Source organism: Carcharhinus amblyrhynchos, chromosome 20, assembly GCF_965287045.1.
Source record: "Carcharhinus amblyrhynchos chromosome 20, sCarAmb.v2.hapA, whole genome shotgun sequence".
NCBI lineage: Eukaryota > Metazoa > Chordata > Chondrichthyes > Carcharhiniformes > Carcharhinidae > Carcharhinus > Carcharhinus amblyrhynchos.
The window spans coordinates 3,216,277-3,239,908 of NC_137343.1; the positions used below are offsets into that span (position 1 = coordinate 3,216,277).

At 45.0% G+C, this 23,632-nt stretch overlaps 1 protein-coding gene across 1 annotated transcript in view; it reads left to right on the forward strand.

Annotated features, from left to right (window-relative positions):
* The window catches only part of adgrd1 (adhesion G protein-coupled receptor D1), a 273,919-nt gene extending 260,278 nt beyond the window's left edge, over positions 1 to 13,641 (forward strand). The window contains exons 25-26 of the mRNA XM_080208783.1: positions 4,798 to 4,890; positions 12,083 to 13,641. Coding sequence (XP_080064909.1) covers positions 4,798 to 4,890; positions 12,083 to 12,178 — 189 coding nt within the window. The 3' untranslated portion in view covers positions 12,179 to 13,641. The remainder of the gene's footprint in view (positions 1 to 4,797; positions 4,891 to 12,082) is intronic.
* The last annotated feature ends 9,991 nt before the right edge of the window (positions 13,642 to 23,632 follow it).

Consider the following 23,632-nt stretch of genomic DNA (forward strand, 5'->3'; position numbering starts at 1 on the left):
GGCTACAGTGATGAAGGGATGTGGGACAAAGGGGGATCAGGATATTGAATTTAATGACCAGCCATTATCAAAATGAATGGTGGAGCAGGCTCGAAGGGCCAAATGGCCTCCTCCTGCCTCTAGTTTCTATATTTCTATGTTTGGATTTGGGTGTTGTTAGTAAGGTCCATGACGAGGGATGTTAAAAGGTGGGTTTATGCTCGGACTTGTTTAGCTCATGATTCAGGAGATGAGTACCTGTAAGCTGGGACCTCCTCTCCACTCATTCCATCCCCGATATTTACATTACTAAACCCTTATTCCAGTTACAATATTGTAAAATCAGATTCTCTTGGGGGGTGGGGGGGGGGATGCTAGGGCAGGGTCACAGAGGGGTCGCAGGGGTGGGGGGAATCGATACAGGAAGGCATTGATTCTGTTTATCAGTTCGGGTGCCAGCAGAAGAATTTGAAGTTTTCCAGAAAAGACATTTCTGATTTAACTTCCCTCAAATCTGATCTGATTGTAGTTTTGTGATATCTGAGTTACAATAATGGGTAAATGGGTTGCATGGCAGAGTTTTGGATGAACTCAGGAGGTTAGAGTATGGGACACCAGCCAGGAGTGTGTTGGAATAGTTGAGTCTAAATATAAAGAAGTTGGGAACAAAGGTTTAAGTTACAGATAAACTGAGGCTGGATTTTCATAGAGTTGGCCCAAGTCCATGGATTGTTAAAAATGACAATGGTTCCTGGATGTGGAAATCCCATTCCATTTCCAGTGAATCCAATCTTTCCCAACAGGGTAAAAGGGGAATACGCGACTCATATAGGAGGGAAATCCAAACTCAGCAGTGCCATTTGAATACAGTGTTGAGTTCAAATAGCCACTTTTTAGCTAGTCCACAGGCCTTAACATAAGAGTCACAAATTGATGGAGGAAATTGAAGAGTGGATAAGCTCTCTTTAAGTATCTTGTTTTGTATTAATCCACCACTCTTTAAACATGATAAAAACAAGTTGAGTTTATTAGTGAGAATCAAAAAACTTTCTCTGGACTGACTGGATTGACAGGCCATCTGGTGTAGGTTAGAACGTTTCATTAGTGATCTTTATTGACATTTCCCAAGAGCGATTATTATGTCATTTGAATGCTTGTCTGGGTTTCAAAACTACAATTATCTCAGTAGGGGGTTCTGAGTTCACAAGTTTTATTTATAATTTTAAAAGTTCATTAATGGAATAACTCTCTTTGATATGGATTCAGAATAGAAACTTGTTTGACAAAAAATTGACCATTTGAGATTGAAAGGGTTCCATGAAAGGGAGATTTTCTTCCCACTATCAAATGTATATGAGTGAGAGCTGTGTGAGATTGTTTCGTTTTCATCTCTGCATGCTACCTGAGATCTTCCCATGGTGAATGCCTGGGTAAGTTGGCTGGATGGCGGAGCAGTATGGGGGAAGGAATGGAGGTGGGTGAAGGCTAAATGATGCCACAATTTGTAAAACAGCTACCACAAAATCCCAGAGAGCCACCTTGGCACTTGCCCACTAGGACAGGCTTCCATGATTGGCAAGCCCTCCCTTGTCTCTCCGGAGTGAAAATTGAGGTTGTGGACATTGTGATTGAGCCAGGGTCCAGGGAGAGGGATGGAGTTGATAGCTCTGAACCAAGGCTCTGGACTTCCCTGAAGCAGTTAAATTTCAGAGTGACCCACTAGTGACTACAGAGGACTTTAGCATCAAGGACATTAAAGGACCCTGAAGGTCACTGCCTGAGATGCTGAGATAAGAAAGTGTGATTTTTTATTTAAGGGCATTTGATGCAGATCAAAGTGTTTGCTTCATTGATTTGTTGTGTTTTTTCTAACCTGCTCACATCTCTATCGGTATCTGAGTTGAAGAAAACTGGTTTATTGCTGCAGCTGGGTCTAAAATATAACAAAAATCAAAGGGTTCTCAGTCCTCCAGGGTTGGCCTGGAGACTTCAGGAATTGTAGATTAACCTTTAAGCGATGCCCAGGAGAAAATCCTCAGCATCAGAAAAATTGTGTTATCTCATTTTCCTTCAACATTGCAGTTCTTATCAACATAAAAATAATTTGAGTCAAGGTTGGAGTCAACAAGTCAATAGTCATCCAATTCTAGTCCAGAACAAGGCATCAGAGTTTGAGGTTAAGGGGTAAACCTTTTAGCACTGAGGTGAGGAGAAATTTCCTCACCCCAAGGGTGGTGAATGTGTGGGATTCACTCCCACAGAAAGTAGTTTAGGTTGTCTGATTTCAAGAAGAAATTAGGGTGTGCAGGTGCTGACATTGGACTGGGGTAGAACATAGAACACTACAGCACAAACAGGCCCTTCGGCCCACAAGTTGCGCCGATCACATCTATACCTACCAAGCCATAGAACTATCTGTAACTCCCAATCCCATTAGATCCCATATACTCATCCAGAAGTCTTTTAAAAGACCCCAGAGAGTTTGCCTCTACCACCACCGATGGCAGCCAATTCCACTCACTCACCACCCTCTGAGTGAAAAACTTACCCCTAACATCTCCTCTGTACCTGCTTCCCAGCACCTTAAACCTGTGTCCTCTCGTAGCGACCATTTCAGCCCTGGGAAATAGCCTCCGAGAATCCACCCTGTCTATTCCTCTCAACATCTTATAAACCTCTAATAGGTTGCCTCTTAACCTTCGTCTCTCCAGGGAGGAGACCTAGCTCCCTCAACCTATCTTCATAAGGCATGCCTCCCAATCCAGGCAACATCCTTGTAAATCTCCTCTGCACCCTCTCAATAGCTTCCACGTCCTTCCTGTAGTGTGGCGACCAGAACTGTGCACAGTACTCCAAGTGGGGTCTGACAAGGGTCCTATAAAGTTGCAGCATTACCTCCCGACTCCTAAACTCAATCCCTCGATTAATGAAGGCCAGTACACCATATGCCTTCTTGACCACATCCTCCACCTGCGAGGCCGATTTAAGAGTCCTATGGACCCGGACCCCTAGATCCTTCTGCTCTTCAACCCAGCTAAGACTCCTATCCTTGATATTGTACTCCTGAATCCTGTTGGTCCTGCCAAAATGGACCACTACACATTTATCCGCGTTGAAGTCCATCTGCCACTTGTCCATCCAGTCTTGCATCCTATCAATGTCACACTGCAACTTCTGACATCCCTCCATTCTATCCACAACACCACCAACCTTCGTATCGTCGGTGAACTTACTTACCCATCCCTCCACTTCCTCATCCAGGTCACTTATGAACAATAAGAAGTCTCACAACACCAGGTTAAGGTCCAACAGGTTTATTTGACAGAGTAACACTCTCTCAGCACTGACCCTCTAACAGTGCACCATTCCCTCAGCACTGACCCTCTAACAGTGCACCATTCCCTCAGTACTGACCCTCTGACAGTGCGGCACTCCCTCGGTACTGAACTCTGCTTGTCAGCGTAGATTTTGTGCTCAGGTCCCTGTAGCAGGATGTGAAGGTGTAGCCTCCTGATTCAGAAGTAGGACGGAGTGCTGTCCTTTAACATCTCAAACCTGCAAGTGCTGAGAACAAGGTGTAGAGAAATGGTTAGTGGGATATTTGCCAGATGGTAACCATGAGTTGAAGAAACTCATTTGAACTGACCTCCTGCAGTTGTGTTTTGAAAGTTGCTAGGGTCAGTTGGGGCTGGATTTGGATTTCACTGACTAATATCCAAAGGAATTGGACTGGAATGACTTCATCTTTCTGTCAGAGATTTCTGAGCCACTTCCAGGAATGTTCAAAGAGCTGGATCTAGATTAACCAAGATCAGACCATTAAATCCATCCAGACCAGATCTGGCCTCAGCTGTCAATCTCACTATCAGTTGTCCTGCTCTGTGTCAAATCAAAGCTTAAAAGAGGCAGTGTTTGCAAAACAGAGTGTAATTATTCATGGCTGAGTCCCACATACATCTTTGAAATGGGGTCTGTGGAAAAGAAAAAATTTGTGAGGTTTTGATTTGATTTATTATTGTCACATTAGCATACAGTGGAAAGTATTGTTTCTTGCATGCTATACAGTGAAAGCATACTGTACATAGAGAAGAAAAGGAGAGAGTGCAGAATGGAGTGTAACAGTCATAGGTAGGATGTAGAGAAAGATCAACTTAGTGCAAGGTAGGTCCATTCAAAAGTCTGATGGCAGCAGGGAAGAAGCTGTTCTTGAGTCAGTTGGTATGTGACCTCAGACTTTTGTATCTTTTTCCTGCCAGAAGAAGGTGGAAGAGAGAACATCTGGGGTGCGTAGGATCCTTGATTACGCTGGCTGCTTTTCTGAGGCACCAGGAAGTGTAGCCAAAGTTAATGGATGGGAGGCTGGTTTGAGTGATGAACTGGGCTTCATTCATGACACTTTGTAGTTACTTGCGGTCTTGGACAGAGCAGGAGCCCATACCAAGCTGTGATACAACCAGAAAGAATGCTTTCTTTGTGCATCTGTAAAAGTTGGTGAAAGTTGAAGCTGACATGCCAAATTTCCTTTCTCAGAAGGAGAAAGTAGCGGTGTTGGTGGGCTTTCTTAATTATAGTGTCGGCATGGGAGGGACCAAGACATGCTGGTGATCTGGACCCCTAAAAACTTGAAGCTCTCGAACGAAACTACTTCATCCCCATTGGTGTAGACATTGGAATATTCTCAGAAAGTAATGGACATTTCCAGCAATCAGTATTAAGCATTTTGTCATTGAGTTGGTCTAACAGACAATTAATAGTCTTTCTGTGTCTTCCATTCCACTTGTGCTAATGGCTTCTTGTTCTTTTTAAATATCATTCTAGGTCAGAGCTGCTCTCAAACACAAAACTAAAGTCTGGTCCCTAAACAGTAGCTCCATGCGTAACATCAATGTGAAACCTTTCAATTCAGACATTGTAAGTACGATCCACTTTACTGCCACTGAACAATGCTGCGCAAACTGCAAGGTTGTACAAGCCTCATCAACTTCAGCCGTGGAATAAAATAGCAAAAAAGGATTGAGCAATTTTGGATTGGTCTACAAGAGTAACTTTATTTATTTGTTTTGAACATAACATGAAAAAAAAATCCATCATGCAATGCATAAATAAACTAGGTGCCAAATAATATCCAGTGCCTGCATGATCGAAAAGGAGTGGGAAGGAGTACAAGATTGCAGATCACTACCCCATTCCACTTCAGAAACACAGGAGAATCATTTAAAACTATTCCATCAACACCAAAGATGTGCAGGTTAGCTGCAGAAACAGAAAATGCTGTAGAATCTCAGCAGGTCTGACAGCATCTGTGGAAATGTTTCGAGTCTAGATGACCCTTTGTCAGAACACGATCTCATTTCAGATTCCAGCATCTGAAATGTTTTGCAGGTTAGGTGGATTGGCCATGCTAAATTGCCCCTTAGTGTCCCACCATTTGTAGGCTAGGGATATTAGTGGGGTAAATGCGTGGGGTTATGGGGCTAGGGAGTGGGTGGGATGTTCTGTCAAAGAGTCAGTACAGACTCAATGGGCTGAATGGCCTCCTTCAGCACTGTAGGGACTCTATGATTCTGTGAATGGACTCAGCCCCATTCAATTGTGCTTTAAAGGCACCAAAGCACATCTTAAAAAGTGATTTTCGTCTATTATTTTCTGATTTTTCCCAATAACTCGAGCCTTTGTGTCCTGCATTGCCCCACACAGATGGTCTAAGAATCAATTCAAATAGATTGTGTGCTGCCAAAATGTGAGAAACAGCTATCTGCTTGGCTCTCCAACCCACAGTGACTCAGTAAAGAGCTGGGAGACTTTGGCAAGGGATTGCTGGCTTGGGGATCAGCACTGTTGGCAAGGCCATATGCTGAGTGAATGAACGATGTTTGAGCCCTTCACTGATCTCCTGGAGAGAAGGACATTACCAGCGCTGGTACTTTATCCTGTGCGTAGAAACAGCCGGAGGTCATTGTTCTCCATGTACCTGCTGCACCATTCATTAATAAACTCAATATCGAGATGCTGCAAATAGACAGTAGCTCAGGCACATCTGTGCAGAGAGAGACAAGATGTTGTGGTTGGAATCTTACCATCGTTTATGCCGATGGGATTTTCCCATCCCACCACAGTGAAGGAAGATTTGGCTGGGCGCCAAATTCTCCAATCTTGCCACAGCGGGACCTTGGCGTGAACGGCCAGTCAGATCATGGCCCGTGTTTAAGGCCAATGACACTGAAATGTAACAGGTTTTCAGTCAGGTACAAGGGCAGAGAGGTGGGAGGGGGGAGGTGGTGAGAGGGGAAGAAAGAACCAAAGAGGGATGATCTGAGCTAGGATGGTGGGAAGGAGAGATTAAGTAGCAAAAGGGATGTTGGTACAATGTAATGGGACAAGTTCAGAATCAACAGGTGGATCTAGAGGAGGTGTAAATGGTAACAGCGGAAACCATCAGCAACACTCACTGTCCAAAACACTGGGGGCGGTGCTTATGATGTGAAATTGTTGAACTCAGCGTTGAGTTGGGAAGGCTGTGAAGTGTGTAATTAGAAGAACCCTGGGACTGCTTCCCTAACAGCACTGTGGGTATACCTACACCTCATGATCTGCAGTGGTTTAAGAAGACACCACCACCTTCTCAAAGGGTGGGCAAGAAATGCTGAGCTTGTCTAAGATGCTTACGTCCCATGAAGGAATAAAGAAAAGTATAATTATGTTTGAGTGGGTAACCTACAGTGCACTGGGACACCAGAAATCCTTCCTAAAATGTGATGCCAGAATTGGATACAACACTCCCATTGAGGGCTAGTGGCTATTTTATAAGAAAATAAGAAATAAAACCAGGGGTAAAACATTCATTCCTTTGATCCTATCCCACCACTTGATACGATCATGACTGATCTTCTATCTCAAGTCAACTTCCCCGCCTGCTTGCCATCTTCCTTAATTCCCTGGCTGTTCAATAATCTATCCATTTCAGCCTTCAGTACACTCAATTACTGAGCATTGACTGCTCCCTTGAGAAGAACATTGAAAAGATTCACAACCATCTGAGTGCAGACATTTCTCTCTTACTGAAGATAAGCGTGCGGGTGCAGCAGGCGGTAAAGAAGGCAAAAGGGTATGTTGGCCTTCATAGCGAGAGGTTTCGAGTGCAGAAGCAGGGATTCTTGCTGCGACTGTACAGGGGCCTTGGTGAGGCCACACCTGGAGTATTGTGTGCAGTTTTGGTCTCCTTATCTGAGGAAGGATGTTCTTGCTCTAGAGGGAGTGCAGAGAAGGTTTCTGGGACAGCGGGACTTACCTATGAGGAGAGATTGAGGCGCTTAGGATTATATTCACTGGAGTTTAGAAGAATGAGGGGGGAGTTTTGCAGAAAGCTATAAAATTCTAACAGGACTAAGCAGGAAGGATGTTCCAGATGGTGGAGGTGTCCAGAAGCAGGGGTTGTAGTCTAAGGATACAGAGTAAACCTTTTAGGACTGAGATGAGGTGAAGTGTCTTCACCCAGAGAGCGTTCAGCTTGTGGAATTCTTTACCCGCAGGAAGCAGTTGAGACCAAAACATTTATGTTTTTAAGAGGCAGTTAGATATAGCACTTGGGGTGAAGGGGATTAAAAGATAAGGAGATTTGATCTGATTTATTATTGTCACATGTATTAACATACAGTGAAATGTATTGTTTCTCGCGCGCTATACAAACAAAGCACACTGTTCATAGAGAAGGAAAGGAGTACAGAATGTAGCGTTACAGTCAGAGCTAGGGTGTAGAGAAAGATCAACTTAATGCAAGGTAGGTCCCTTCAAGAGTCTGACAGCAACAGGGAAGAAGCTGTTCCTGAGTCGGTTGAAACATGACCTCAGACTTCTGTATCTTCTTCTTGACGGAAGAAGGTGGAGGAGAGGATGCCCAGGGTGTGTGTGGCCCTGAATTATGCTGGCTGCTTTTCCCAATGCAGCGGGGAGTATAGGCAGTGTCAATGGATGGAAGGCTGGTTTGCGTGATGGATTGGGTTACCTTCATGGAGGAAGGTGGGATTAGGCTGTTGAATTGGATGACCAGCCAGGATCATGATGAATGATGGAGCAGGCTCAAAGGCCAGATGGCCTCCTCCTGCTCCATTTTCTATGTTTTTTTATTTTAGTCCTGATACAATGACCCCCTTTTTAGTTTTGGACTTTCCAACCAGGGGAAACAACTTCTCATCATCTACCTTGTCGAATCATCAGAATTACATATTTTGACCCATACAAGGAGGACGATCCCACCTGCCTTATCCTTCAACCTTCCCATTCTTTTCAAATGTTAATTCTCTTGGTTAATATTAAAAAGGTTTTGACATCACTCACCTTTTTTTCCCAATGTAACTCAGGTGAATAATGATGGTTCAAGGTTAAATGTTGATGTAAATTATTCCTTGTTTCTCGCTTCCCTTTTTCAGATTGGGATATCGAAATTAAAAGCCAGACTAGCAGATCTGACATTGTCAGAGTAAATCTTTCTAATCCCCCGCACTCAGCAAGCAGCTTATGCTTCTCAAGGAAGACTTATAATTGAACAGCTAAGTGCCATAAGGGAGCATAAGCGATGTAGTGGAAATGGAGATGTTATAATTTGTCATTTATCTATGTACTGATAAAAAGAATTGATTCCCACTGGTAGAAAAATCCTAAAAAAGATGGCAGCAGAGGCACAATCTCCACTTTGATTGGGTGACATGGTGGCACAGTGGTAAGCACTGCTGCCTCACAGCGTCACCAGGGTCCCGGGTTCAATTCCAGTTTTGGGTCACTGCCTGTGTGGAGTTTGCACATTCTCCCCGTGTCTGCGTGGGTTTCCTCTGGGAGCTCCGGTTTCCTCCCATACTGCAAAGATGTACGGATTAGAAGGATTGACCATGCTAAATTGCCCCATAGGGTCAGGGGGATTAGTGGGTAAATGCCTGGGGCTACAGGGATAAGGCCTGGGTGGGATTGTAGTGATAGCGACTCGATGGGCTGAATGGGCGCCTCCTTCTGCACTGCAGAGATTCTATGATCTCAAAATTGGAATCAAACCACCCAATAATGGAATCAGGAAGCATTTGTGCACACAATAGGATTGTGGAAATCAGGAGTTTTCTCCACAGAATGCTATGGATGCTAGGAATCAATTGGAAGTTTTAAGACTGTTGGGTTTTTGTTACATGAAGACATCAAGGAACATGGTCATCATTGTTGTCAGTTCTTCAAAATGTGGATGGTGTCCTTGTTCAGGTATCTCAGCTGGGCCGATCCTGGAGTTCCAGCTCAATGGGCAGAATTTCCTGGAGCAATGGGGGGTTCTCAAGCCAGGTTACTTTTATTTCTTTATGGGATGTTGATGCTGCTGGCTAGACCGCCATTTATTGCCCTTCCCTAATGTTTGAAAGCCAACCGCACTGTTTATTTATTATTTATTATTGTCACAAGTAGGCTTACGTTAACACTGCAAAGAAGTTACTGTGAAAATCTCCCAGTCGCCACATTCTGGCACCTGTTTGGGTTACACTGAGGGAGAACTTAACACGGCCAATGCACCCTAACCAGCATGGCTTTCGGACTGTGGGAGAAAACCGGAGCACCCAGAGGAAACCCACGCAGACACGGGGAGAACGTGCAAACTTCACACGGATAGTGACTCAAGCCGGGAATCGAACCCAGGTCCTTGGCGCTATGAGGCAGCAGCACCAACCACTGTGCCACCGTGCTGCCCCACAAATATGTATCTGGGGTCACATGTATGCCAGACCGGGTAAGGACAACAGATTAGCGAACCAGATAGACCCAACAGTGGTTTCACAGTCACCATTAAATTTTTAATTCCGGATTTTTATTGAATTCAAATTTCACCCTCTGCCGTGGTGGGTTTCGAAACCAGGACTCCAGATTTATCCCAGGCTCTCTTGATTACTGATTAATAATACCACTATGCCAAGCTTCCCTTTCACTCTTCTACTTTTGTTGCCTCTCCACAGTAGAATTGGATACCGCTGTGTTGTGACTAATTGCGTTAGGTAGCGTCACGTGACGGGGTTGATGATAAGCTCCTCCCCGGCACCATTGTCCCTTCGGCTTCTTTTCAATGAGGCCTTCAGAGTGTGTGTAAAATGGTTCCTTTCTCCGCCTGGAGGTTGGGCCTTTCTCCAGTTGTAAGAAGAGGCTATGCTTCGGAAGCTGATTGGTTTGTTGGGGGCAGTATTCAGACCAGCGGAGCTGACTTCATGTTGTGCTGGAGGACATGTCTTCACAGAGGAAGCTGACATTTGATTGCCTCCCTTTGAGTATCCGGCAGAGACATTGTGGGTAGTAATTCTCCAGCGTCTGCCAGTGCCTTTGGTAGATGACCCAAGTCACACTGCCAAATCAAAGAGTGGTGACAACGAGAGTACCACAGTCCTGTTTTGCCCTGTTCCAAAGATCTCTGCTGTCGAAGACCCATTTGCCCCGGTATTGGAAGGCTGTGCTCGCACAGCTGACTCTGTGTTGGATGAAAGCTTTGACAGTAACCTTTAGAGAAAGGTAGCTATCGAGAACTGGGAAATATTCAATGAACTCTCCCCAGCAATCACAATGGCTTGTCTGAGGGAGGGCTGATGGCACATGGAGATTGGGTTGATAGGTGGATCTGATAGAGACATGAAGGCTGCTTCCTGTTGAAATGGAACCATAGAACTTCCACAGTGCAGAAGGAGGCCATTCAGCCTGTCGAGCGTTCACTGACTATCCGAAAGAGCACCTTACCCAGGCCCACCCATACACCCAATCCTCATAACCCTGTTACCATGGCCAATCTCCCTAACTCACACATCTTTGGAGTGTGGGTGGAAACCAGAGCACCTGGAGGAAAGCCACGCGAACAACATGCACAGACACGGGAAGAACATGCAAAGACATGGGAAGAACATGCAAACTCCACACAGGCCAGAATGGCACCCGAGCCCTGGTGCTGTGAGGTAGCAGAGCTTCTGTATTCCTGAGTTCCAGTCGGTATTCAAGCTTTTGATTATTTTTAGATAGTGTTATTCCCATTGGATGACAAAATGTGAATTTATTGCAACAGATAAAGAAAATTTCCAACAACAACAATTTTAACATAGTAAAACAAAGTTGTGTAATAGGAGCAATTAGCAAACCAAATTTCACACTGATCCACATCTGAAGATGTTAGGACAAAAAGTTAGACACGTGAACAAAAGCGTGATCAAACCAGGTAAATTTTAAGGCTTGAGAGATTGAGTTATAGGGAGAGATTGGAGAGGCTAGGACTTTTTCCTTTGGAGTGTAGGAGACTGAGGGGTGATCCTATAGAGGTGTATAAGATTGTGAGAGGCGTGGATAGGGTGAATGCACTCAGTCTTTTTCCCCATGGTTGGGGAATCAAGTACTAAAGGGCACGGGTTTAAGTTAAGAGGGGAGAGAATTAATGGGAATCTGAGGTTTTTGCACAGAGGTTGGTACGTGTGTGTGGAATGAGCTGCCGAAGGGAGTGGTTGAGGCAGGGACATTGACAATATTTAAAAGGCATTTGGACAGATACACGGATAGGAAAGGCTTTAGAGGATTTGGGCCAAACGCAGGCAAATGGGGTTTGCTTAGATGGGCTTTTTGGTCAGCGTGGACTAGCTTGGGCCAAAGGGCCTGTCTCTGTGCCTTCGATTCTATAAATGTTTTAAATAAAGAGAGAGGTTTAGGTCAGGAAGGAGAGCAGAGAGAAATCACAGCTGTCACTGGTGGAATGACATTGTAGCGAGAAATGGAGGGGTGGGGATGTTTGTTGGGTGGTAAGGCCAGAGAAGGTTCCAGCGGTCGGGAGGGATTTGAGTAAAGCACAGGAAGTTTAGAATGGAGGTATTGGCAGAACGGGAGCTTTGACAGGTGTGTGAGCGCAGGAAGTGTTGGGGGAATGGGACTTGGTGTGAATTGAGTTTTGGACAGCAGAGTTTTTGGATGAACGAAGGGTTATAGAAGTGGGTGTCGGGGGGATTTAGAGGAACACACAGGGCTGGAGGAGGTCAGGGCGAGGGGAATAACAGCTGGAAGGCAAAACACCTCATGTCTGCCCCTCACTAATCAAATTTCTGCCCTCTCAATCCTGCAGATGAATGGAAATCGAGCCATCACCACCCCCACCAAGCTGAACACCTGGGAGAAGAGCACAGAGTTTGGGAATCGAATGGACCTGTCTGCAGTGTGACCTCTGAACTCCCGACTGACCAGAGTCCGAGTCTCATCCGGACCTCCCTCTGAAAAACGAACCACACCCGACAAACCTGAAGTGAGCCGGCAAGAAAGGAACTGTTTACTCATTTCTCCTTTTTTTTTAAAAAAACCTCAAAAAGGAAAGAAACTGCAAACCTGAGGTATTTATTACAGGGGGGTCAGTGTCTGTCTGTCTCCGAAGGTGAAACTCATTACAGGAAAAGTAGGATTAACTCTGCGGCAATCAGCAAGTCTGAAGGATGGCTTCCTGATGGGAAAGTGTTTAGGGCACCTGTACCATCCCATGTTTAATGTGAGTGTAGTGTTTACTCCTTTTGTGCAGGGGATTACATTGTGAATTCTCAGACCATTATGACAAGCACATATAAATGTGTACTGTAACTTTAATCTAAATAAGACGAGTGTTAAATAATGATGGTTATTCCTTCAGACCATGCATTGTGGGAATTGTAAGAATTTATGTGTGTTCAGTGGGGATCTATATAACATTTTGTTGTGACACAGGTTAAAGACTGACGTTTTTTTTGTATCTTTCTGAGATTTGCTGTTTTTCTGTGTTGAGGTAAATTTATTCCAGCAGCAGATTCCCCTTTTCCTATCTTTTCCCACTCTCTCTTTTTAAAACCTCTCCTCAGATTAAGAGGTTAGGGTTAAGGACTTTTTTTTGCAGAATCAGTTTGATGACCAGTTGCTGGGATTCTCTGGTGGTTTGGTGAGTTTAACCGGGGCGCAGCTGAGCCACATTAAGGAGGAAGGTACCAGGTAGATCAGAGGGTGCAAAAAAAGCAGGCAACCCTTCATCAAGGGGTGGCATGGATGGCACAGTGGGTTAGCACTGCTGCCTCACAACACCAGGGACCCAGGTTCCATTCAGGCTTCAGGCCACTGTCTGTGTGGAGTTTGCACATTCTCCCTATGTCTGTGTGGGTTTCCTCCAATGCTCTGGTTTCCTCCCACACTCCAAAGATGTGGGGGTTAGGTGGATTGGCCATGCTAAATTGTCCCCTCAGTGTCAGGGGGACTAGCTAGGGTAAATGCATGGGATAATGAGGCCTGGGTGGGATGGTGGTCGGTGCAGACTCGATGGGCTGAATGACCTCTTCCTGCACTGTAGGCATTCTATGACCAGTTGTTGGGGGTTCTCTGGTGGTTTGGTGAGTTTAACCGGGGCGGAACTGAGCCATATTAAGGGGGAAGGTACCAGGTGGATGGGAGGGTGCAATAAATTGGGCAACTCATTAACAGGAAAAGAACGAAGGGTCCCCAGGCCCTGGTGCTATCCAGTGATTCAAGCGGGGTGTCAGGTTTGCGAGAGTGTTGGGTGGGGGCCAGTGGGAGGTTTCGGAATTTAATTCCTGTGAGATTCCTGCCACCCAATTTTAGTTAGTAGCTCTTAACATGCTGCTTATGGTAAACTCCCCCTTGGCATTTGGATTGACCAGGAAGGAGGGGGAGGGGGGAGGAGTGGCGCTACTGTTGAGTGGGGGCTTTAGTTAGTGTGGGGCAGGGTAGATGGGGAGGGTGGGAGTCACTGTATTCATACAGTAAGGAGTCTCCCAACACCAGGTTAAAGTCCAACCAGTTTATTTGATAGTAAACCCACAAGCTTTTGGAAACGCTGTTCCTTCATCAGGTGTGTGGAAGGTTCTCAACACAGAACCTTCTACACACGTGATGAAGGAACAGCGTTTCTGAAAGCTTATGGGTTTTCTATCAAATAAACTGGTTGGACTTTAACCTGGTGTTGGGAGACTCCTTACTGTGTTTACCCCAGTCCAACGCCGGCATCTCCACATCATTCACACTGAAACCCAGGTACTCCTGGGCTGTGTTCAGAGAGAATTGTGCACAAATCTTAGAAAAAATCACGCGGATACCAGGCAATTATGAAGGCAAGGGTGATTGGAGTAAATTATATAAGGCCTTGGTAAGACTGTCCCTGAGATATTGTACAGATTTGGTCTTGATCCAAAGATCAAGGATATGGAGAGAAACAAGGGTTTACGCGACTGATTCTTGGAATGAGAGCTTACCCCATGAGGAGAGGTTGAGGAGAACACGACAGTATTCTCTGGAGTTTAGAAGAATGAGAGGTGATCTCTAGAAAGATAGAGGCTGAAATTCTTCAGCTGGTGGGGTTCTCCGGTTTCGCTGGCAGTGCACCCCCTTCCGTGGGGTTCCCACCGGCATGGGGTGACGTCAACGCGAATTGCTGTTGACAGCAGTGGAACCAGAGAATCCCACCGTGAGCAAACAATCCGCCACCTCCCTTCAGCGGAAAGCGTGCGCCTGGGAGGCTGGAGTATCTCACCCCATAGTATGCACAGGGATGGATCCTCTGAGGCTGTTTTCTCTTGCTGGAGATTGCAGAGCCAAGGGGGTTATAGGTCCAGAACAATGGGCCAGCTTTTTGGGAAGGAGATAACGAGAAGGTCATTGAGTGGGAATCTCTGGAATTCTGAACCTCACAGCAGCATGGATGCTCGCCAATGAGTTTATTCAAGAATGAAATCAATGTCTGAGAGATTCGAGGGATATGGGGATTGAGGGGGAATGTGCAGTCGATGTTGATTGTCCATTGTTGATGATGTTATGTAATGTTTGTTGGTGTTGTGGTAAGTACGGGGAGGAGGAACTTTCATCAGTAAGCCATGATGTTGAGTTGCCGGTGTTGGACTGGGGTGGGCACAGTAAGTAGTCTCACAACACCAGCTTAAAGTCCAACCGCTCCTTCCTCAGGTGAGTGCCACTGAAGGGGAAGCGCTCCCAAAGTTCGTGCCAGCAAATCAATCTGTTGCACTCTAACCTGGTGTTGTGAAATTTCTTACTTTATCAGTCAGGAAAGTGGGTTAAAATCCCTTTCCTCTTTCTTGTTCAGACCCACTCATGAATAATGAGCACTCGCTCAGGGGATGATAGAAGAAGCAACACGATGCAGCAGAAAAACTGAAGAGAAATCGATCTCTTCTTTAAACTCATTTTCCTGCTTCTGTTCAAAGTCAGTATCTGACTGCGCAATGATGCCACACTCCTGTTACAACCTGTTAACCTCGTCAGATGGGTAATGAATACAATAATCGCTCCCACAGAATTCAAACTGTTTTATGGTGAAGAAAGCTATTATGTTGGAGTGTACTTTGTGAACATTTCATACAGAATCTGTGGCTGATAAATAAATGACTGTCGCACACACGAATGAAGTACTTGTTGCTCTTTGTACTCTGTTATGATCTGGTCATTTTCTCTCCATTTAAATTATAGGTTGGAGATTGACTGTGCCTGAATGAGACAGAGAGTGCCAACTTTAAAACCAGAGCAAAACCTTCTCCATAAATATAGTCATCATGGTGCATTGTTGTAAATAACAACTGTATTTCTCAAATCTTTTGATAATGCGGCAAAATGTCTGTCCTCTGAGTGTTATAAAACAAAATTTCACACTGAGACACAGGAGGAGATATTTGGGCAAGTGAGCAAAAGCTTGGCACAAGAGTTAAGTCTTAAAAGGGGAGCCAGGGATGCAGAATAATAATCCTCAACTGGAGGAAGAGTAATCTTAGTGAACTAAAGAGTGATCTGGCCTGGGTAAACTGGAGTCAAAGATTAACTACATCTGTCTCAGGGAAATTGCTAGAATTCATTCTTAAGGAGGTTATTGTAGAAACCTAGACAAACATAATGGGGCCAGTCAGCGTCAATGCGGTTTTGTGAAAAGGAAACAGTATTTAATTCATTTCTGGGAGTTCTTTGAATAAATTACAAGCGATGCGGATAAAGGGGAACCTGTAGATGTTGTGTGCTTGGATTTCCAAAAGGCAGTTGATAAGGTGTGACATCAAAGGTCACGATACCAAATAAAATTGAGTCCAGGCCAGGACTTTTTTCACAGGCTAGGACATTTTTTCAGACATAGGGGACTGAGGAGTGATCTTACAGAGGTCAGTGCAGCCTCGATGGGCTGAATGGCCTTCTTCTGCACTGTAGGATTCTATGGATTCTAGGTGCGTAAGATCATGAGATGCACGGATAGGGTGAATGCACTCAGTCTTTTTCCCAGGGTTGGGAAATTGAGAACTCGAGGGCACAGGTTTAAGTTAAGAGGGGAAAGAATTAATGGGAACCTGAGGAGCAACTTTTTTACACAGAGGGTGGTACGTGTGTGGAATGAGCTCCCAGAGGAAGTGGTTGAGGCAGAGACACTGACAACATTTAAAAGGCATTTGGACAGATACATGGAATAGGAAAGGTTTAGAGGGATATGGGCCAAATGCAGGCAAATGGGGTCAGCTTAGATGGGTGTTTTGGTCAGCATGGACCAGTTTGGGCCAAAGGGCCTGTCTCTGTGATGTTGGTGTTGTGATTCTATCATTGGTAATTAGAAATGAGCAGCCTTTAAGGATGAGATGGTTTATGTAGCGTCGAGATACATTCCTACTGGAGAGAAGGGGAGGACTACTAAAATTACAGCTCCCTGTATGACAGTGTTACTGAGAATGATAAAACAGAATAAGAGGCTGTTACAGATACGAAGCTGAGGTTCTGAATGAATACATTGCACTTTTCCAAGGAAGAGGACTTTGCTCAAACTACACTAAACATTAAAAAGAAAGCTGAAATATTACTGAATATCACTGAAAGTGGCAATGCAGGTGAAGAAGGCGGTCAAGAAGGCATACAGCACCCTTGTCTTCATCAGCCGGGGCACTGAGTTTAAAAATTGGCAAGTCATGTTACAGCTTTATAGAACCTTAGTTAGGCTGCATTTGGAATATAGTGTTCAATTCTGGTCGCCGCACTACCAGAAGGATGTGGAGGCTTTGGAGAGGGCACAGAAAAGATTTACCAGGATGTTGCCTGGTATGGAGGGCATTAGCTATGAGGAGAGGTTGGAGAAACTTGGTTTGTTCTCACTGGAATGGTGGAGGTTGAGGGGAGACCTGATAGAAGTCTACAAGATTATGAGAAGCATGGACAGAGTGGATAGTCTGAAGCTTTTTCCCAGAGTGGAAGAGTCAATTACTAGGGGGCACAGGTTTAAGGTGCGAGGGGCAAGATTTAAAGGAGATGTACGAGGCAGATTTTTTATACAGAGGTGGTGGGTGCCTAGAACTCATTACTGGGGAAGGAAATGGAAGCAGAAAGGATAGTGAGTTTCAAGGGGCGTCTTGACAAATACGTGAATAGGATGGGAATAGAGGGATATGGTCCCCGGAAGGGAGGGGGGTTTTAGTTCAGTCGGGCAGCATGGTTGGGTGCAGGCTTGGAGGGGCCGAAGGGCCTGTTCCTGTGCTGTAATTTTCTTTGTTTTTTGTTCTTTGTTATTAGAAAGGTTCAAAGTACTTGATGGAAAATGTTAGCAGGAACACGTGGAATGCATATTATTGATTGATTGATTTGATTTATTGTCACATATATTGGGAAACAGTGAGAAGTATTGTTTCTTACACACTATACAGACAAAGCATACCGTCCACGGAGTACATAGGGCAGAAAGAAAGGAAAGGATGCAGAATATAACATTGCAGTTACCGATAGGGTAAAGAGAAAGATCAGAACATTATTATAAAGTTTAAGAGAGATAGGATGAGAGTAAAAGATAGAATTAGAGGATGGGCTTCAACAGCCCACAAGATGTAGCCTCCCTCCGGTGCCTTCTCGATGCTCCCTGATTGAAGTAAGAACAGAAACTGGGGGAGGACGTGGCCACAATCTTTCAATTCTCCTCAGACACAGGAATGGTGACAGAGGACAGGAGCATCACAAATGTTATCCCCTAATTCAATAAAGGGGCGAAGGACATAGCGCAGGATTATGGGGTGGTCAATTTACTGTCAGACAGTGGAAAGGGTTTGAGAAACAATAATCTAGGAGAAACTTCACAGCCACTAGGACAAGCATGGTCGAACAAAGGAGAACCAGCAAATGGATTGATTGGGACAAGTCACGTGTGACTCAAGCTGATTGAGATTTTGGATGAAGTGACACAGGGTGGTTGAGGGCAGTTGCAATTGCCCAACACATCCGAGGTCCTTGGATCTTGGACAGAGGAGAGAGGGAGGGGCATTCAAAGTGCAGAGTGAATTGCAGAAGATGTAGGAAGCCATACAAGCAGGGGGAATGAATGGTAGGATAGGACTATGGTGAGAGGGATAGTCACGGCTCTCTGAGCCCAGAAGATGAATCTGCCCATTTCCAGGCTCTGGGCTGGAGAGGAACTTACAATGGGTGGGAGGAGGATCCTCATGTTGTGGTCCATGTTTGTACCAATGACACAGAGAGGTCCTGCTTCAGGATTACGAGCAGCCAGGGGTTACATTAAAAAGCAGAACCTCAAAGGTGATAATTTCCATATTAGTAAATTGGTATAAAATAAATACAGTAAGAAGTCTCACAGGTTAAAGTCCAACTGGTTTATTTGGAATCACGAGCTTTTGGAGCACTGCTCCTTCATCAGGTGAGTGCTATCTGTGATCCTTTTGGGATATTGTCTACTTTCTGCATCTTTGTAGAAACTTGATGTCTCTGTCAATATGCACAATCTTCTTGGAGATCCTCTCCACTTGGAGACGATTTGTGGTGTCGGTGGTAGCCATGATATGGGGATGAAGGAGCAGCACTCCAAAAGCTCGTGATTCCTAATTGCCAGAATTCATTCTTAAGGAGGTTATTGTAGAAACGTAGAAAAACGTAATGGGGTCAGCCAGCAGCGTCAATGCGGTTTTGTGAAAAGGAAACAGTGTTTAATTAATTTCTTGGAGTTCTTTGAAGAAGTCACAAATGATGTGGGTAAAGGGGAACCTGTAGATGTGATGTACTCGGATTCCCAAAAGGCACTTGATAAGGTGTGACATCAAAGCTCACTACACCAAATAAGAACTTGTGGTGTCGGGCGTAACGTCTTAGCACAGATAGAGGATTGGTTAGCTAACAGGAGAGTAGGGTGTAGCCAAATGGGCCATCTAAAATGGTGTTTTGTAAAGCATTCTGGGACAATTGGGCAAGAAACTAAACCAACTGGCTGCATTTAAAGATAGAGACAAACAGGCTGCAACACTGACGAGTGAATAAACAGGATGAAAGAGACTTTCTGGTCACACTGAGTTGTGTGCCAGACATAGGGTCACCGTGAATCCTTATTTAAGAGGAAGGTATGTGACCTATGTGCCTCCAACACCTACAGACACGGCCGCTGGGGACATACCCAGAGATCGGTGTGGTAGCACCTGAGTGGACTCTTATCGAGTAGGGTGATCCAGTCCTGATCGATTGATTGGCAACGGCCAAAAAGGGGTGTGAAACCAAACAGGGTATAAAGGGTGCTGCACAGCCAGGAATCTCTCTCTCTCTCTCTGACCCCACGAACAAGCTACAAGAATGGTGAACATCGCCAGCAAGAGGAGAGCTACCACACCCGAGAAGGAAGGAAGAAAGACCAGAGCAAGAATGCCACACCAGACCAAAAGACCAGACTACGCAGATGACTACCAAGACCATCACACAGATAAAGGCCAATATCTGCTTGGGTACTTGCCAGTCACGCAAAGTTAAGTCAAGATCTAGTATTGGATTTGAATTCTAGTATTTTCTGCAAGATAACTTGTTGTTGGTCGGGTGGGTGATTATTGATTGTGTGGGGTTAAATAAATATTGGTTATACTAATAAGATGTCTACTCAAGTTATTTGTCCACCGTCTAAGAGTTAAAACAGACTGAGCGGCAGGGAACAAGGAATAAATGGGTCATTTTTGGGTTGGAGAGATGTGACCAGTGGAGATCAGTGCTGGAACCATGCCTATTTTCAATCTGTATCAATGACTTGGGTGGAGGGACTGAATGTACAGCTGCAGAATCTTCCAATGTTACCATGATAGGTAGAAAAGTAAGTTCTAAAGAAGAGGCTGAGAGTTTACAATGGGATATAGACAGGTCAAGTGAAAGGCAAATGGAATTTGATGCGGAAAATTATGATTTTGTCCATTTTGCACTAGAAGTGCAGATACCTGTGTAAGTTATGGGACAGCAGGAGATTGCAGAGACCTTGGAGTGATTTAAAAATGAGGACAAGAATTGGTAAACCGAGATGTTGGCAGCACAGCAGCAAGGATAGGCCAGGATGAGGTGTGGACATGGGCAGCAGAGTTTGGATTTGAGGCACTACAAAGGGTCGTGAATGTAGCCCAATCCATCACGCAAACCAGCCTCCCAATCATTGACTCTGTCTACACTTCCCGCTGCCTCAGAAAAATAGCCAGTATAATTAAGGACCCCACGCACCCCGGACATTCCCTCTTCCACCTTCTTCTGTCAGGAAAAAGATACAAAAGTCTGTTGGCACATACTAACCAACTCAAGAACAGCTTCTTCCGTGCTGCCAGCAGCTCTGTGAGATCAAGAACAACCATCTGTGTTTGAAATGAAAATGTTCTGTTTAAAGTCTTAACTACTTGTAAGTACCACAGAACATTGTGAGTTGTACGTTGGTGAAGATTATGGTATACTCCCTTCAAAAATACATCCAGAGTGAAATGCTGGAATTCTCCTTGTTTGAGAAAAGTATCTGTTTATCATCCCAGTTAATGTTTATTTACAAAAGGCTCTAATTTCACAGCTAAATACTTAATTAACAGTACTCTTTTTTTAATCACTAATGGGATGGATTAACATCCATTGACTCTGTCTACACTTCCCGCTGCCTCGGCAAAGTAACCAGCATAATTAAGGACCCCACGCACCCCGGACATTATTGTTCCATTAGGAAAAAGATACAAAAGCCTGAGGTCCCGTACCAATCGACTCAAGAACAGCTTCTTCCCTGCTGCTGTCAGACTTTTGAATGGACCTATCTTGCATTAAATTGACCTTTCTCTACACCCTAGCTATGACTGTAACACTGCATTCTGCACTCTCTCCTTTCCTTCTCTATGAACAGTATGCTTTGTCTGTGCAGTTGCATAACTAACAATATTTTTCACTGTATGCTAATAAATGTGACAATAATAAATCAAATCAAATCAAAGCTTGGGAGGCCAACATCTCCAGGCCCGGAACCTAACCGGTACAGTGCCAGTTTAATGGGAACTGATGGGTCTAAAGTTACAATCTGTGGCAGGAAATGCACCTGTGTGACATCAGCCTGATGTCTTATTGAGGAAGGAACTGGATCAATCATACAGGAAAAACAATTCATTCCAACCTGGGGACAGTGTCTCTCTCGCAGGAGCTGGTTTCTGTTTTCAGACATCCCTCCAATCCTCTGCCTGTGAGTTCCTCTATTCCCCTCGCCCCTTACACCCCCATGTCCAAGTTTTGATGTTACTGATACCTTCCTGTTGTTGAACAAGCCTCATTTAGCGACTGGCTTGTTTTTCAAGCCAAGCTCCTGATACAGTCTGTCACCCCCCACCCTCTTATCTGGGATTCTTTATAAATAGAAATGTGATAAAGCTCACACCTTCTGATATTGAGTTAGAAAGTAATTATAGCTGGCATCGAGCTGTGTGCTGGTTTCTCTTGCTGCTGCCGGCATCTCCTTTGCCTGCTATCGATCTGATATTTTTACATCCACTCCTCATGATGCCCGGGGATCAGCTTCAAGCAGACAGCTCCTGAGTTAGGAAGCACTTTTGTTTGGATTTTTCTGTGGTTGCAACCTGGACCACACGGACCAATGGCAGTCTAAATATGAATGGACATAGAACAAGGAACAAAGAAAATTACAGCACAGGAACAGGCCCTTTGGCCCTCCAAGACTGCGCCGACCATGCTGCCCACCTGAACTGAAACCTCCTACCCTTCCGGAGACCATATCCCTCTATTCCCAACCTATTCGTATATTTGTCAAGATGCCCCTTAAAAGTCACTATTGTACCTGCTTCCACCACCACCCCCGGCAGCAGGAACACCCCTACCTGCAAATTCCCACTCAAGCCACTCACCATCCTGACTTGGAAATATATCGCCGTTCCTTTGCAGTCGCTGGGTCAAAATCTTGGCATTCCCTCCCTATCGGTATTGTGGGTCAACCCACAGCACGTGGACTGCAGCGATTCAAGAAGACAGCTCACCACCACCTTCTCAAGGGCAACTAGGGATGGGCAATAAATGCTGGCCAGCCAGCGACGCCCATGTCCCACAAACGAATTAAAAAAAACACCACCTTCTGTGTAAAAAATCTGCCTCGTACATCTCCTTTAAACCTTACCCCACGCACCTTAAACCTGTGCCCTCTAGTAATTGACTCTTCCACCCTGGGAAAAAGCTTCTGACTATCCATTCTGTCCTTGCCCCTCATAATCTTGTAGACTTCTATCAGGTCGCCCCTCAACCTCCATCATTCCAGTGAGAACAAACCAAGTTTCTCCAACCTCTCCCCGTAGTTAATGCCTTCCATCCTGGTAAATCTTTTCTGTACCCTCTCCAAAGCCTCCATATCCTTCTGGGAGTGTGGTGACCAGAATTGAACACTATATTCCAAATGTGACCTAACTAAAGCTCTATAAAGCTGCAACATGACTTTCCAATTTTTAAACTTAATACCCCGGCCAATGAAGGCAAGCATGCCGTATGCCTTCTTGACTACGTTCTCCACCTGCATTGCCACTTTCAGTGACCTGCGTACCTGTACACCCAGCTCCCTCTGCCTATCAATACTCTTAAGGGTTCTGCCATTTACAACTTGTAAAGTTTTGAGCACCAGAAATCCCCATGAATCCCATAGTGCCTGTACTTAAAGTAACTCTGCATGTCTCCTTGTGTCGCAAATTAAACAGATTATTGTCCTGAATTGATTTGTTAATGTTGTTGTGGATAAAACAGTCAACTGAATTCTTTGAGCTGGTGTCAAACAAAGAACAAAGAACAACACAGCACGGGAAACAGGCCCTTCGGCCCAACGAGCCCGCGCCGCCGTCCTACTATCTCAGTGACCTATTCATGATTTTAGTCTACGCCTAACGTGCGAGGATCAGGGAGGTCCAATTTAGGGACAATTTTAGTACCCAATCAATCAGCCTAAAAGCACATCTTTGGGGGATGTGGGAGGAAACCGGAGCACCCGGAGGAAACCCACGCAACCACGGGGAGAACGTGCAAACTCCCACAGACACAGGCCCAAATCCATGTGTCCGCACAGCAACAGAGATAGTCTCTGAGCTGTCATGTTGCCCTCGAGATGGTCCAGTTTAAGCACACTAACGACATGAAGCAATAGGCAACTCCCGAAGCAACATCCAAGAGCAGCCCACTACAACCTGCCGCCTGCATGCCCCTTGCTGGACTTAAATGCCTGTGGAGACAAAAAAATTCATTATTAAACAGGCAAAGACTAACATTCCTGAGGCAAAACGTATTCCCAAGCCTACAATGTTCAGTAAGGCCTACTATATCCCCCTATATGTAGCCCGCTCATATGGCTGTCTAAGTGACTCTT